At 39.8% G+C, this 17886-nt stretch overlaps 1 protein-coding gene across 2 annotated transcripts in view; it reads right to left on the reverse strand.

Annotated features, from left to right (window-relative positions):
* Positions 1-17886, reverse strand: part of LOC141403615 (uncharacterized) — a 622248-nt gene that overhangs the window by 128709 nt on the left and 475653 nt on the right. For both annotated transcript variants that reach the window (XM_073986301.1, XM_073986300.1), the window contains exons 6-9: positions 15620-15807; positions 3822-3925; positions 2863-3069; positions 2510-2640 (exon numbers count right to left, since the gene is read on the reverse strand). In XM_073986301.1, coding sequence (XP_073842402.1) covers positions 2510-2640; positions 2863-3069; positions 3822-3925; positions 15620-15807 — 630 coding nt within the window. The remainder of the gene's footprint in view (positions 1-2509; positions 2641-2862; positions 3070-3821; positions 3926-15619; positions 15808-17886) is intronic.

Consider the following 17886-nt stretch of genomic DNA (forward strand, 5'->3'; position numbering starts at 1 on the left):
GGGTAATCTAGTTCATAGTTCCTTGTACTAGTTCCAAAACGTATAAGTAACATCATGATATGTAACGTGCGCTGTTAAGTATACGCAGTTTGTTCAAAGAAAAAATGTGGGCCATTGGAACTGCGAAGTGAACGATATAGTTCCATATAGTTCCTTTGGCACAACTCTAATTCACACCAATAGCCGAATGTAACTTGCTTATGCTGATGACATAGACATCATGGGACGATTAGTAAAGGAAGTAACTGATACCTTTAGGAAGGTTGAAGCAGAATCTGCGAAAGTGGGTCTGGCGGTAAACGGCGAAAAGACCAAATTGATGGTGTCGACGCGCAAAACGTCCATAGAGCTCGGACCAACTGTGGAAGTTGGTACCTATAATTTTGAGGTAGTTAAAGACTTCGTCTACCTCGGCACTGCCATAAACACAACAAACAACATCAGTTGTGAAATAAGAAGAAGAATTGTATAGACCAACAGATGCTACTATGGTTTAAGTAAGCAATTTAAAAACAAAGCCACATCTCGTCAAACAAAAATAACACTATACAAAACGCTGATACAACCCGTACTAATGTATGGCCCCGAAGCATGGGTACTTGCGCAAGCAGATAAGGCAGTGCTTGGTGTGTTTGAGAGGAAAATTCTTCGAAAGATCTACGGGCCGAATTGCGTTGACGGTGAATATCGACGTCGTATGAACCACGAGCTGTATCTGCTATACAACGACATCAATATAATTAAACGTATCGAGATGCAGCGATTGCGTTTGCGACTAGGCCATATAATAAGAATGAGCGATTATTAACCCGCTAAAAAGGCGTATAAATTCGAGCCACATGGCGGTGCACGCCGAATTGGCAGGCCAAAGAATAGATGGCGCAAACAAGTGGATGAAGAGATGACAAGGCGCGGTATTCCAAAAAGCGAAGCACGGAACAGAGAGAATTGGAGATCTTTTCTTAGTTCGTTCTATGGAACAAATGTTCTTTAATGGGCCAGCTAAGTAAGTAAGTATAAAGTATATATATTCTTGATCAGGATAAAATTCTGAGTCGATCTGGGCTTGTCTGTCTGTTGAATGACTCTAGCGTCCGCTGACTTGACTTGAGCTAGACCGCTATGTTTTTGCACCTGAGTATATTTTTGCCATATGCAGGTACCTCCCGATTTTCGGTTATTTGGGGGTTTTATCTACAATTTCCAACCGAACCAGCTGTAATTTGACATTTGAGATTCTTAGGAGTGCTCCAAAAAATTAAAAAAATATTTTATAAAGGTTCCGAATATTTCATGTTGAAGGGTATAAAAAGTTCGTCCCTGCCGAACTTAATGATTTTTTACTTGTTAATACTGATAATGCAGTAGGTAGCCACGGTGCTCTTGAATCAACTTTAAATGGAAGGTGTTTACACCTGGGAAGTTTTTGAGGATTCTGAAATTTGATTGAGATACAGAAGTTCAAATTGGGACAATGCAATGACTCTATCGCTACCTTATAAAACAATATCATACATGGTGCGCCTTAACTAACTTTAAGTGAAAACCGCTTACACCTGGGAAGTTATTGCGGATTTTGAAACAACAATGTTCATAGGTGAGAAAAATCCAAAAACAAGAAAAAATCGCTGGAGCTATTTTTAAATAAATCGCGGTCAAAGTTCACATTTTTAGGTTTATTTTAGGCTTTCACGATTTTGCTTGAAACCGCAAGTTCTACGAAATGGGGCTAAAGAAAATTTTGTAGCTGTGAAAATACTCTACAAGTTTGTCCATTAGGATGTTTTCGTAGGTTTTACAGTGTTTGAGATATAGAAGTTCAGGTCAAATTTTCAGGTCTTTTTACGTTTTCACGATTTGCTTGAAACGGTAAATCATATCGAAATGAGACTAGTGAACATCTTATAGCTGTGAAAATTCTCTTTAAGATTGGTTTTCATATTTTATCCCCCGTTTGTACCATTTTTGAGATATATAAGTTTAAGTTGGGAAATTACAGTCATGACCTTTTTTTATAAGGAGACGATACAGTCAATGCATTGTGCCAATTTGAACTTCTATGTCTCAATAACGGTAAAACCTATGAAATTATCATAAAGGTCAGTCTTGTGAGAATTTTCATAGCTACAACATTTTCTTTAGTCCTTTTTTAGTAGGACTTCCTTTAAAACCTTTAAAAATGTTAACTTGAATCGCGATTAATTTAAAATGCGGTTTTTTATTTTTTTTCATCCATGAACATTGTAGTTTCAGAATCCGTTAAAACTTCCCAGTTGTAAGCACCTTCCATTTAATGTTGCTTCAAGAGCCCGTGTAGCCTGGTTACCTTACTTGACAAGGGGTTATTCGATTCATGTGTTTCCAAAGTTTTGCTGGGTACGTTACGTGTAAATATGCCCCCTCTAGAATCGTGTTTGAGTACATATAGTATTCATTACTGGCCATATCTTATAAAATAATTTGAATGTTTTTCAGCATTATTTGTATACAAAATTAAATTTCCACTTACCTGTCGCACAGCAAAATAACACGTTAAATTCCGAGGATATATTCCAGGATAGTTGGGCGATTGTAGGCGGCAGGCTTTTTTATCACAATCGCTGAAGATGCGCGAACAATAAGTGCCGGGTATTAAATCACCTGTGAGTGGCATGGTTATGAAAGCAAAGAAAACAATGCAAAATTTTGTATGTAAATATTTATATTTATTTGGTGGTGCCAGGAATGAAATTCATATTTTGTGTTTCTGTTTCTGTTGTTTCTTTTTGGGTGCACTTAAAGTGGCAAGTGGTTACCACCATTCAAACTCATCCGTTGGGCCAACGTTTATTATTTTTTTTCTCGCGTATTTGTATAGCTTACCTAAATAATATTTGGGTTCGGTGTAGTTCTGTTCGTCTCTCGTCATTTGATTATTCAGCGAATTCATAAATGTTTTATTATTTGCATATGCGCTGAACAAACTAAAATCCTGACCATAACGATCCGAATGGGCGCCACTTGAATTTGTAAAATCCTCGATGCTGTTCGGTTGTATGAAGCTGCTGCGATTGTGCCATTGCTGGAGGTCTAAGGGACAAAGAAAGGACAACAACAAGGAGAAGAAGAACAAGAAAGAAAATAGATACAAATTTATTAAATGTGTGTGGGAAAGTAGTTGGGTGGGAACGATAGACGTATTCAATTGAATTGATGAGGTTAATGAACCTTCTTTGTTTTTTTTTGTGTAAAACTTAAGATTTTTCCAGATTTTCATATTTTAAAATTACTTAAATGTTACGTTTTTTTTAAATGAAATAAATATTTAAAAACAATCTAAAGAATTCTATGTATTTATCAGCAATGCCATTGCAATGACAGGACTAGCTAACACACCCAATTCGGATGTGTCGAATTTCTTTAGCCATTTCATTTATACTTCTTAACGGACAATTGCTTTAGAGTTCTAAAGTGGTTGGATGGTGTTCGAAATATCACCCGTCATGGGTTTATGTCTTTCATGGCGTAATATAGGGCAAAACCCAACAGCCAAAAGTCGGTGTTTTTACAACATTTTAATAAAGCATACCAATTTCAGATACTACAAAGATTACACCATATTTGACAAACACTTCCTTATTTAACTTTTTTTATCAAAATATTTTCAACATGTTACCACTTTATTTTATTTTTAGTTCTACTAACTTATGCTGAAATACGTGTATAAAAACTTTAAATTTCTCTCCCGAAACTAAAACAAAACAGTTTTGTATACACCACCAAAAAATTCCAATATAACTACATGTACTTAATCTGAGAGTAGTTTGCCTTTCTATACATACCTTCAACTTTTATTCCGCCATAACGTGTAACTGAACTGTCACGGGATAGCATTTTGTAACGTATACGAAAGTCGAAATTATAACCACTTTGATCACGTGCTAATCTGAAAATTGTTCCAAAAAACAGCAACAAAAACATAGTTATGAGACATCGTATAAAAAAATTTCATTAAAAGTTCAGTTGTTGAGAACAAAAACGAAAAATAAAACAAAAGTTTTTGTCTGTTGGGGGAGGTGGCTAGGGTGTTATTGTGTGTTTTGGTTGTTAGAGGTAAAAATGGGAAACTATAATGGAGTAGTAATAATAATAACCAAGCAAACAGTGTTATTGGTAACTATAGAATACATTTTGAAAGATCTCTAAAAACATTTAAATCTAGAAGACATTTTCAATTTTTTAAGATCGAAATAAATAGATCTAGACCATTACCAAGGTCTTCAATAGAAGAAGTCCTTTGCGAAGGACTTCAATGGATGAAGATCTTTATTAACGATTACAATTACCAAGGTTTTTCAGTAGATGAAGACCTTTACAAATAACATATCAGCGCAATGGCAAAGCATTGCCCACTCCATGCAAACAGCCGCAAAATCCATACTTGGATACCAGAGACCTCCACCAAGGAATCCATGGTATGATCAGGAGTGTCGTGCTGCCACCGAAGAGAAAAATGCGGCATATAGGGCTACTTTTCAATCTGTAGCAACGCGTTGCGCACGAGAGAGATATCGGGGGAAAAGGAGAGAGGAGAAACGTCTTTTCCGCAGGAAAAATGGAGAGATGGAAAAGCGGGAGTGTGAAAAAATCGAGATGTACAGGAGCCAGAATGAAGTCCGAAAATTCTACCAAAGAGTCAAGCATCAAACTGATGGCTTTGGTACAGGCACATCCTCCTGTAGAGACCAGCAAGGTAATTTGGTAACTGATACAGATAGTGTTCTCAGGATATGGAAAGAACATTTTTCAAATCTATTGGTATCCAATAGCAGCGAAGACGACGAAGATACCACAGTCCCAATCCAAGAAGATGGTATTGAATGTATACCGCCCAGCCAAGATGAGGTAAGGACAACAATAAATCGGCTGAAGAATAATAAGGCAGCAGGGGCCGATGGCTTACCAGCCGAACTGTTCAAAACCGGAGGCGACACGCTGATAAGGTGTATTCATCAGCTAGGCAGGAAGAACGAGTACCCGACGATTGGAACCTGAGTATCCTGTGCCCCGTCCACAAGAAGGGTGATAAGACTGTATGCTCTAACTATAGAGCCATAAGTCTACTCCCTATTGCCTACAATATCGTGTCAGGGATATTGTGCGAACGACTAAAGCCTATGGTCAACGAGATAATTGGACCATACCAATGCGGCTTTAGACCTGGCAAGTCCACCATTGACCAGATATTTACCCTGCGGCAAATCCTGGAGAAGACCCAAGAGATGCAGATCGACACATGCCACCTTTTTGTCGATTATAAAGCAGCCATCGACAGCCCGCTGCGTTCAAAGGTATTCCTAGCCATGTCTGAATTTGGTATCCCCGCAAAGCTCATCCGGCTTTGTAAAATGACTTTAACTGACACTAGGTTTTCAGTTAAAATTGGAAAGAACCTCTCCGAAGAGTTTTGTACCAATAGAGGTTTCAGACAAGGAGACAGCCTTTCGTGTGATCTCTTCAACATCCTGCTGGAAAAGGTTATACGAGAGGCAAACGTCAAAAGAAGTGGCACAATCTACAACAATAGTCACATGTTACTTGCTTATGCTGATGATATAGACATCATGGGCCGATCAGTTAAAGAAGTAACTGATACCTTTATAAAGGTCGAAGGAGAATCTGCTAAAGTGGGTCTGGTGGTAAACTGTGAGAAGACCAAGTTGATGGTGTCGACGCGCAATGCGTCGTATTGGCTACTTTGGTTTAAGTAAGCAGTTTAAAAACAAAGCCACATCTCGTCAAACAAAATTAACGCTCTACAAACCACTGATAATACCCGTGCTGATGTATGGCTTCGAAGCCTGGGTACTTGCGCAAGCAGACATGGCAGTGCTTGGTGTGTTTGAGAGAAAAATTCTTCGAAAGATCTACGGACCAATCTCAATATCGACGTCGCATGAACCACGAGCTGTATCTGCTATACAACGACATCAATATTGTTAAACGTATCGAGATGCAGCGATTGCGTTGGCTAGGCCATATCATAAGAATGAGCGATGATGAACCCGCTAAAAAGGCGTATAAATACGGACCGCTTGGCGGTGCACGCAGAATTGGCAGGCCAAGGAATAGATGGCGCAAACAAGTGGATGATGAGAAGAAAAGGCGCGGTATTCCAGAGTGCGAAGCAACAAATAGAGAGGAATGGAGATCTTTTCTTAGTTCGGCCTATGGAACAAATGTTCTGTAATGGGCCAGCTAAGTAAGTAAGTAAGTAAGTAAGAAGACCTTTACCATGGTCTTCTGTTTATCAATGTCCAAGATCTATACGAAGTTATTGAATAGATAAAGACCTTTACCAAGATCTGTACGAAATTATTCAATAGATAAAGACTTTTACCAAGGATTTCAATAGATGAAGACCTTTACGAAGGACATCAATAGATGAAGAGCTTTAGCAAGATCTATACGAAGTTATTCAATAGATAAAAACCTTTACCAAGGTTTTCCATAGACCTTTAACAAGGTCCCCAATATTGAGTACCTTATACGAAATTATTCAATAGATAAACCCCTTTACCAAGAATTTCAATAGATGAAGACCCTTTACAAGGTCTTCAATATATGAAAACCTGTAGCAAGGTATTCTATAGATGATGACCTTTACCAATGCCCTCAATAGATGAAGACCTTTACAAAGGTCTTTACGAAGGTTCTCATTAGATTAACATTTGCTGTGTTCTTCAATAGATGAAGACCTATACGAAGGACTTCAATAGATGAAGATCATTACCAAGGTCTTTAATAGATATGACGAAGACCTTTACCAATGTCTTCAATAGATGAAGACCTTTTACAAGGTCTTTAATAGATATGACGAAGACCTTTAACAAGGTCCTCAATAGATGAAAACCTTTAACAAAGTCTTCAATATTTGAAAACCTGTACCAAGGTATTCTATAGATGATGACCTTTACCAATGCCCTCAATAGATGAAGGCCTTTACTAAGGCTCTCAAAAGATTGGCATTTGCTGTGGTCTTCAATAGATGAAGACCTATACGACGGACTTCAATAGGTGAAGACCTTTAGCAAGGTCTTTAATAGATATGACGAAGACCTTTACGAAGGTCTTCAATAGAAGAAGACCTTTAACAAGGTCCTCAATAGATGAAAACCTTTAACAAAGTATTCAATATATGAAAACCTGTAACAAGGTATTCTATAGATGAAGACAATTCAATAGAAGAAGACTTTCACCAAAGTCTTCAATATATGAAGATTTTTAGGAAGGTTGTCAGTAGATGATTGTTGACCTTTACCAAAGTCGTCAATTTCACGGCGGAGGGTTCTTCGATACCGGATGGAACCGGAACCACACAACAGAAGTTGCCACCTCAGTATACTTACTTACTTAGCTGGCTCATTACAGAACATTTGTTCATTAGACCGAATTAACAAAAGATCTCCAATTCTCTCTGTTTCGTGCTTCGCTTTTTGGAATACCGCACCTTGTCATCTCTTCATTCACTTGTTTGCGCCATCTATTCTTTGACCTGCCAATTCTGCGTGCACCGCCATGTGGCTCGAATTTATACGCCTTTTTAGCGGGTTCATCATCGCTCATTCTTATTATATGGCCTAGCCAACGCAATCGCTGCATCTCGATACGTTTAACTAACAGGTGATTTTTTAAGAACTGTAGGAAAGTTTTTCAAAAAAAAAAAAAAAAAAACATAAAATTCAGAAAAATGCATGAAATCTTGATTTGAATCGATAGTACGGTCCATATAATTTAATGTTTGAAGATTATTTCATGCAAATGTTAACCGTGACTGCGCCCCAATTTTGGCATACTCTTTCCAACATTTCGGCCGGTATCTCGTGAATAAATGCATCAATGTTGTCTTCCAATGCGTCAATTGAAGCGGCATGTGTGTAGACATGAGATTTAACATAGCCCCACAAAAAATAGTCTAAAGGCGTTAAATCGCACGATCTAGGCGGCCAATTGACCGGTTCACCGAACTAGCCTCTCAATAAGTCCATTGTTACGCGTGCTGTGTGGCATGTGGCACCGTCTTGTTGAAACCACATGTCATGCAAGTCAAGCTCTTGCATTTTAGGCAAAAAAGTTGGATATCATCTCACGGTAGCGCTCACCATTCACAGTTACATTACGATTCGCATCCTCTTTGAAGAAGTACGGTCCAATGGTGCCACCAGCCCATAAACCGCACCAAACTCTGACTTTTTCTGGATGCAATGGTAGCTCTTGCAATGCTTTTTGCTGATCTTTACCCCAACATCGACAATTCTGCTTATTAACGTACCCATTGAGCCAAAAATGAGCTTCGTCGCTAAACACGATTTTTTCGATAAAAAAGTCGATCTTCGGCCAACTTTATGATAATAAAATTCAATAATTTGCAAGCGTTGTTCGTTTGTAAGACGATTCATTGTTAAATTATAGACTAAACTGAAGATGTTTGACAGTTGTTTAAACCAGTGTTGCCAAAAAGATAATAGATAAAAAATCACCCTTTATATTGATGTCGTTGTATAGCAGATACAGCTCGTGGTTCATACGACGTCGATATTCACCGTCAACGCAGATCGGTCCGTAGATCTTTCGGAGAATTTTTCTCTTAAACACGCCAAGCACTGCCTTATCTGCTTGCTTAGGAACCATACATCAGCACGGGTAGTATCAGTGTTTTGTAAAGCGTTTTTTTGTTTGACGAGTTGTGGCTTTTTTTATAGTGCTTACATAAGCCAAAGTAGCATCTGTTGGCCAATACAATTCTTCTTTTTATTTCACAACTGATGTCGTTTGTTGTGTTTACGGCGGTGCTGAGGTATACGAAGTCTTTTACTACCTCAACATTATAGGAAGCAACTTCAACAGTTGGTCCAATCTCAATGGACGCATTGCGCGTCGACATCATCAGCTTCGTCTTCTCACCGTTTACCGCCAGACACACTTTAGCAGATTCTCCTTCAACCTTCATAAAGGTATCGGTTACATATTTTACTGATCGTCCCATGATGTCTATATCATCAGCATAAGCAAGTAACATGTGGCTATTGGTGTAGATTGTATAACCTTTTCTAGCAGGATGTTGAAAAGATCACACGAAAGGCTGTCTCCTTGCCTGAAACCCTTTTTTTGTACAAAACTCTTCGGAGAGGTTCTTTCCTATTTTAACTGAAGATCTTGTGTCAGTTGGAGTCATTTTACAAAGTCGAATGAGCTTTGCGGGGATGCCAAACTCAGGCATTGCTTGGAATACCTTTGAACGTAGTGAGCTGTCGAAGGCTGCTTTATAATCGACAAAAAGGTGATAGGTGTCGATCTGCATCTCTTGGATCTTCTCCAGAATTTGCAGCAGGGAAAATATCTGGTCAATGGTGGACTTGCCAGGTCTAAAGCCGCATTGGTATGGTCCAATTATTTCGTTGACCATGGGCTTTAGTCGTTCGCACAATATCCCTGACACTATCTTGTAGGCGATAGGGAGAAGACTTATGCCCCTATATTTGGAGCATAAAGTCTTATCTCCTTTCTTATGGACGGGACACAGGATGCTCAGGTTCCAATCGTCGGGTACGAGTTCTTCTTGCCATATGGATCTAACTAGCTGATGATAACGTCCTATCGGGACGAGGAGTGCTTTGATTAAGCAGTTGGGCCAGTTGAGTGGAATATGCTGTGGCTATCTGTTGTGATTACAGCTTACCGATGTCCAACTTCCGTGTTGTGTCTGTTCGCATTTTGTTTGCTACGTTTAATCTGGTACGTACCTTTGCTGCAACAAGTTAGTGGTCCGAGTCTATGTTTGCACCTCGGAACGATCGTACATTCAACACGCTTGATGCATGTCTTCCATCTATCACAACGTGATCAATTTGATTTCTTGTTCTTTGATCTGGCGACAGCCAGGTACCCTTTTGAATGTCGAGATGCTTAAATCTGGTACTACCAACTCCCATGTTTCTTGCAGCTGCAAAGTCTATCAGCCTCATACCATTGTCAGATGTTTCACTGTGGAGACTGAATTTCCCGACTGTTGGGCCAAAGATATTCTCCTTTCCAATTTTGGCATTAAAATCGCCTAGTATAATTTTAATGTCATGGGCGGGGCAATGGTCATAAATTTCTTCTAAGCGCTCGTAAAATATATCTTTGGTCTGTTCGTCCTTTTCTTCAGTGGGAGCATGAGCACAAATAAACCTGATGTTGAAGAATTTAGCTTTTATTCGAATTGTAGCAAGTCTTTCATTCACTGGGGTGAAGCTTGATACCAGATGTTTTAGCCTCCGACTAACTACGAATCAGCAACCAAACTCATGCTTTACGTCACGGCAGCTATAATACAGTGCGTGTTGTTGTGACGACTTTCCCGTTCCATCGTATTTCCTGTATGGCAGTAATGTCGGCCTTGTACTTTTCAAGTACATCTGCCAATGCGTAAACTGCACCTTCTCTTTAAAGAGTGCGAACATTCCGGGTGCAGATTCGCAGATCATGGTCCTTAAAAAGTTTGCGGGGGTCGCCAACTTTTGAGGGCTTTTTTTTTCATAGTAGGCTTTTCTAGGGGAGGGTTACTAACCCGACGCCCAAACCCACTCACTCACTACCTTTAACGGGTGTTGAAGGCAGTTTCCCAGGTGACACCACGGGGAGGTTAGTGCCCACTTGAGATGAAAGAGGGACCAAGGTAAATCCTGGGCTTTGCCATGTTAAAGCCGGTCAGGACCGTTCCTTGGTATCTTCCATCCCCTACATCACCCGTCCCTTACACCTCAGTATACACATTTTTGTATTTGTATCGTTTTTCTGTGTAGAGAGCAGCATATCCCTAAATGCTTGCTTCTGATTCTCTTGGTCCCTGCCGGGAGGGAGGAAAACCCAGGACCAATATGGATGTGTTCGGTTTGTCACATCCGAATATACAAACACTCAAACTTCGGTGAGATGCAATAGATGGCGGGCATGGGTGCATTTCAGGGGTGCTCTGGACTCGTCCATGTGAGGGTCTCCCCAACGGCAGCCGCACACGCAGCACTTATACCAGCCGTTGCTGTTCCAGCCACGGTAAATGCATCTTTTTTGCAATTTTAATGGACTACGAGGTAAGAGGTAACTGCAGGTTACTGCGTTGTGATCGTTATAACGCACTGAGGAAGGATCGCACCAAAATGGGGGTGGGGGACTACTTTCTTTTGCACAAGTCTATTCTATACATACCTATCTTGTTTAAGCCTGGTTCTATAGATCCGCACATGGAATGTATGCTGGTAGCAGTCAGGTGTGATACTGCCAAGGTAGAGTTGCTCAACGTATATGTACATCCCGCCGATAAATAGCTGTACTGACTCCAGGATGTAGGTCTTGGGGGACTTTAATGCTCATCGTGAGTTGTGGTATTCGGTCCATGACAAAGAGCAGAGAGGTATACTGCTGGTTGAGCAGATTGAAAGCTCTGCGTTTTGCACGGTCAATGGGGACGCCTCTACCAAAATTAGCGGAGAGTGTCACAGTTCGCCAGATAAAACCATCGTGTAGCCTGATGTGACAAATGACATCATCTGGAAACCCGTTGTCGCCCTTGGGTTAGAGCATCTAACCATAATTGTCTCCATCAGCAGATCGTCCTCTAAATGTCGCACTTTCATCAACCATGGGAATGCTAATTGGTCTAGTTTCAAAGAGTTCACTCATTGCCGCTTCAGAGATCTGCACAATATTGCTGATGTTCCGAGAAGCCTTCACTGCAGCAGCCGCTAGCCGTATACATAGCTGTTTGTCGAATACCCGAAGGGTATTTCGAACAATGGAAAGAAGAAGTATAGGACCTCCGTTACGTACGTTTGGTTACGTTACGCTGTATGATCCGTGTAGGTGCGAAAGTTATTTTTATCGATAGTTTGTCGAGCACACCGGGTGACAGGGCGAAGAAAAGAGTGATACGTCGCATCAGATTTCTTCCTTCCGAGGATGAACCACTACAGTTTACAATGAATGTTGTTGCGAATGTCATCCGGAACGCTAAATCATCCGTGACAATGCTGAAACAGCTGGCTAAGCCGGGAGTCGATTATCTCACTTAAGTTCTCAACCTGTCGTTAGCCACCCACATCGTACCCGAAGTTTGGAAAATGGACAGGGTGGTCCCGCTATTGAAGCATGGCAAGCATGCCAGCAAAGATGACTCATACAGACCGATATCGCTTTTCTCTCCAGTAGTAAATACCATTGAGGCTTTAATCCTCTCCAGCGTTATTACTAACGCTCCAGGGGCCTATTATGTAACTTTTTAACAACTTTACTCATTGTTTATTTTACAACAATTTCATTTGTTTGTTTTGTAGTTGTTAAAATAACAAAAGGCATTTTAACAATTTTTGAATCGATAAAAGTTACAGAACACATATTAGTAGAGGGATCAACCAGAGCAAGACGTGTGATAGAAGAGTGATGGTGTCGCTTGGCTTGTCAAAAGCATTTGACACTGATAAGCACTCCATGGTGCATGAAGACATCGAGCAAACTTCCCTCCGACCTATTTTTAAACGTTGGATAACCAATTATATGTGTCAGGAACCAGAAGTCCAAGTCCCGAAGAGTGAAAAAGGAAGTTTCCCAAGGTAGGGTCATATCTCCGGAATAGTTAGCTTCTACCTACCTTGTATTCCAACCCCTCCATACGGCATTGATATCGTAACGAATGCGGATGATTTTACGATGTTGGCGTGAGGTACCTTCACAGATGTCCTTTGTGAAAAAGCTTTACTAGACCATACTGTAACGGCAAAAATCGGAGCCCCTCAATTTTGCCACCACTTTTGCTGATTTGAATTTGATTTGTTTATATCCAACCGAATTAATAAAGGGATTTATTTTAATTTAAAACCTTCAGTCTCTGTCAATATCCCGTTAGCCCTGACGTGAGAGTAACTCAGCCATTGGTTGAGATAAACAACAACTCCCATAAAGGGAGTTGCGAGAGAGAGAGCCAATTTAGATCAAAACAAGTTCCCGTTATTCCTATGGGAAACACGTGGTCTACGACCATATAAAAGGCGGACGATTGTCAAATTGGGGCAGTCAGCGCGAGACCCTCAGTGCGTGAACATCGACCGGCGGCAACTTCGGCGAAGTGTAATCGAAAGTCCTGGTGTCCTGTAAGCATCCATGTAAGTCATAACATTCATATATTATTCTTTGAGTGTATCCTTCGGGTAATCCTTGATCCTTGGGATATCCTTAAGACTCCGAGGTACCCTTGGAATATTCTTCGATTCTTGGATAATCCTTCGATCCTAGAAATATCCCTTGGGTAATCCTTGATCCTTGGGATATCCTTGAAGTACCCTTAAGACTCCGAGGAATCCTTGGAATATCCTTCGATCCTTGGGATATCCTTCGATCCTAAAAATATCCTTCGATTATCTCCCGATCCTTGAATTCTCCCGTATCCTTGCTTGAGTACTTACTAAGGTCTCTTGCAGTAGTATTCCCTGGTATCCTTGCTTGAGTACTTACTAAAGTCTCTTGCAGTAGTATTCCCCAGTGTCCTTGCTTGAGTACTTACTAAGGTCTCTTGCAGTAGTATTCCCCAGTGTCCTTGCTTGAGTACTTACTAAGGTCTCTCGCAGTAGTATTCCCTAGTATCCTTGCTTGAGTACTTTCTAAGGTATCTTGCAGTAGTATTCGCTAGTATTCTTGTTTGAGTACTTACTAAGGTCTCTTGCAGTAGTGTTCCCTGGTATCCTTGCTTGAGTTCATACTAAGATCTCTTGCAATAGTATTCCCCAGTATCCTTGCTTGAGTACTTACTAAGGTTTTTTATCCAGGTCTCACAAGCCCACGGTCCCGTATCCTGTTACCCAGCCCTAGTACTTATCCTATTCTCGGAGGAGCACTCCCAAACTGAGCGAAGATACCACGGTTGTTACGGACGGACATCCTACTCATATAGATACTAGTCTCTTACCAAAAGCATTATCATTATAATCTTTAGCCTATGCACCTCTTCATCTTAGTCAATAAAAGAACTTGAAATATTCAACCAAAATCACACCTGCCTCTCTCTTTCTGTCTCTATACAATATAAATTTCTGTACGAACCTTGGCCCCGCGAGCTTACTCGAGCACAAGGGGGAAAAACCTGTCGTTACAATACACGGTGCTCTTGAAGCAACTTTAAATGGAAGGTGCTTACACCTGGGAAGTTTTTGCGGATTCTGAAGCTCTATTGTTAATAAATGAGAAAAATCAAAAAACAAAAAAAAACTAACAAAATCGCTGTAGGGATTTTGAAATAAATCGCGGTCAAAATTCACATTTTCAGGTTAATTTTAGGTTTTCGCGATTTTGCTTCGAAGCGGCAAGTCGTATCGAAATGGAGCTAAAGCAAATGTTGTAGCTATGAAAATTCTCTAGAGGAGTGACCGTTATGATTTGTTCCTAGATTTTACCATTTTTGAGATATATAGATGTTCAGATGTTTGGTTAGGTTTTCACGATTTGGTAAGTCTTATCGAAATGGGACTAGAGAGAATCTTTTAGCTTTGCAAATTTTCTACAATATTGGCTCTCATAATTTTTTCCTAGGTTGTACCATTTTCGAGATAAATAAATTTAAGTTGGGAAATTGCCGACCAGAATTTAAAAAGCGCTCCGGCGGTTTTTTTGTTTTTTTATTTTTATCATCTATGAACATTGTAGTTTCAGAATCCGCAAAAACTTCCCAAGTGTAAGCACCTTCCATTTAAAGTTGCTTCAAGAGCACCGTGCATATACATGAAGAGACAAAAATTGTAACATAATGGCATGTTTTCGTTGCAGTACTGACTCGGGTGTTACCGTGAGAGGCATCCCAATCAACATATTGTGTATAGGACTAGTCCCACCCATTCTTGTCAGGAGGGATCTTAATGATCTCGAAAGAGAGCTCCAACGTTACAAGATATAACCCCTGAGAAGCCTCAGCTGCAACGACAAACCAGAGTAGTTTTGGGTCAACTACGTTCAGGCAAAGATCGATGACACCGTGCTAAACATCTGCCCAGCGTGCGGCACAGGAACAGGCACTCACGACGCATTGCACCTTTTCAACTGCCAAGACAAACCTACTCAACAACTCCAGTAGGTTTGGGGCTACAACACATCGAAGCAGCCACATTTCTAGAACTGAAGATAAAGCCCAATTAAACAGAAAAGCTAATTAGAAACATATAATAAATAGTGACATCAAGGTCGACAAATGATGAAGATCTTCGGTAAAGGTCTTTATCTATTGAAGGCCTTGGTACAGACCTTCATCATTCATGACTTTGTTAAGACCTTGGTAAAGGTCTTCGTCCTTTGAAGTCCTTAGTAAAAATCGTCTTCTATTGAAGACCGTTCCAAAGGCCTGTTTTGAAGTCTTCATCTATAGAAGACATTTCTAAATGTCTTCATATATAAAAATTCCGAGATTTTAGTAGTTCACAATTGTTTCTTGGTTTTTGCTAAAAACCCCCTTATACCTACCACCCACAATTTACAAAATGAAAACGAACAAATATTCGAACTTCCTAAAAAACAGCTTTGTCTATGGAGAATGTTAACAGAAAAAATAGTTAATACTCACTTATTTAGTTTGATTGTAAAAATCAACGAACGAGATTCACTGTAGAAGAGTACTGGTCCCCACGATGTGCCACACCACATGCCCCCGATGGGTGTGCGGGCTGATTCAGCTATTTGCATATAACCATCCGGGCAGCCATCCTGGGTATATGAAGTGAAGCGTCCAATTGTAAAGCTATCCAAAGTAACCTGTAAAAGAACGCACACACACACACAAAACAAACGAACATAAATAAATGTTAGTTTCATACAAAAGGGAACAAAGAGAAAAAACACAAACAATGTGGGGGAAAATGGCTGAACTGTTGGCCATAGATAACAAAAATTAAACGAAAAATCATCAATGAAAAACTAAATATTATTTTCTATTTTTATAGTAGCACTCCCACACATTTTTCTTCTTTATCGGCTGCAAACCAATATAGACGAGGGTTTCCAAAAAAAAAAAAGAAAAAAAGCTCAAATGGCACAAATCGACCGAGATTTTTATTAGGCAAAACTTTGAAATAAAAATGCTGACAAGTTGAAAGAGACAGAGAGGAAGAGGAAGCACAATGGCTAAAAAACACGTTCAAAATATTCAATGTTCCATCAACCGACCAACGAACACTAACTGCACTAACATACTCCATTGTTGGTCACCGGATATCCTGTCCACACGTTTCCTGTTACAAAATAGCTTTATGTCAATCTCATTCCACTTGTTTTTGACACAATATTTTCCAAGCATGTCGCTTGAAATCCTGTTTGCCGAATTAGTTTTCGTTGCTGCTTCTGTTTTTTTTTTGTCTTTTTGCCGCCTCAAAGTAAAATTCAAATATTTTATTACTGCGAAATGGTGCTTAGCTTCCGAATGTTAGTTTGGCCAGTTGGGATAACACAAAAGTAGCCAACTGTCAGTCATTATTAGATTAGATTAGCGAAGGAAGTTGTTAGATGTATACTCGTATGTAGTAGTAGTGGTAGCAACATGTGTGTTTGTGTGAAATATTTTCACACCAATAGGAATATGAGCAAAACATTGAACGATAAGTTTAGTTTTCCTGATGGATTTTTATGTCACAATCATTGCTATTGAGAGGTGATTTTCAAATCAGCTTTGTGTGAAAACTTTTTTGTTTATGGACAGATTTTCCCATTGGGTGTTTAAGTAAGTAAAAATATTTTGTTTTTTAAAAAGTTTTTTTGTTTTTTTTGTTGTTGAAGAAGTTATTGAAAAGTAACTTCGGTGGAGAATATCCACAAACAAATAACAAGGGTTCTGATGAGATACTGTGGCGAATATGGAAACTATAGTCTTCCCTGCCTTATCGCTTTGCGAACAATTCCTAATTTTCTCCACTAATAAATATGTGGCTTTAAAATATAAAAACAACAACAATGGTATTAAGCCAGACTAAAAAACAAGTAAACAAGAAAAAAAGTATCAGTCGGCTTTGACGACAGAGATATACCCTCAGCCTGTGTGGATTGAAATACTTTGTTTTCCAAAAAAAAAACTTATGTATTTAGGGGGTTTTTAAAATGTTGGGCGTATGAACCGACAAAAGTATGGATAGGTTTAAAGCTCAAAAATTTTCGGGGATAACGATAGATAGGGCATTTTATCACACTAGCCTATGAAAAACATAATATCGCTGAAAACAGGGTCACTAGGAAAACCTTCTGTAAAAATGTCCAAAGGATCCTCGAACAGACCCTTAATCACACAAAAATGTTGAACATTTGTGTGGTTGGTACCACAAAGATTGGACAGATAGGGCCCAAATGTGAACATAAACTATGTTTCGACAATATTTAGAGATCCAAACTTTGGACCAAATCGGTTGCTACATCTATGAGAAATCGCTCGTACCATTTTAGCGAATATTTTCGAACTATTGTGGGGGAGGTACCGGAAGAAGTGGACCTATAATCACCACCTTCGAACTTCATCTAATATTCGTAGAAGTATTACAATATCCAAAGTGTGGACGAACGCAGTATTCGGATCCCTCCAGCCACTACATATGGTGGATTTTTCTCATCTATAAACAATGCTGTGGGTGACGTAGGGGATGGAAGATATCAAGGAACGGTCCTGACCGGTTTTAACATGGCAAGGCCCAGGATTTGTCTTGGTCCCTCTTTCATCTCAAGTGGACACTGACCTTCCCGTGGTGTCACCTGGGGAACTGTCATTAACATCCGTTAAAGGTAGTGAGCTAACATGTGCCGCGCGTTCACCCATAGGAACTTTAAAATCTTGGGTTTGGGCGTCGGGTTAGT

Source organism: Musca autumnalis, unplaced genomic scaffold (assembly GCF_047663935.1).
Source record: "Musca autumnalis isolate F117 unplaced genomic scaffold, ASM4766393v1 scaffold_4, whole genome shotgun sequence".
Classification (NCBI taxonomy): domain Eukaryota; kingdom Metazoa; phylum Arthropoda; class Insecta; order Diptera; family Muscidae; genus Musca; species Musca autumnalis.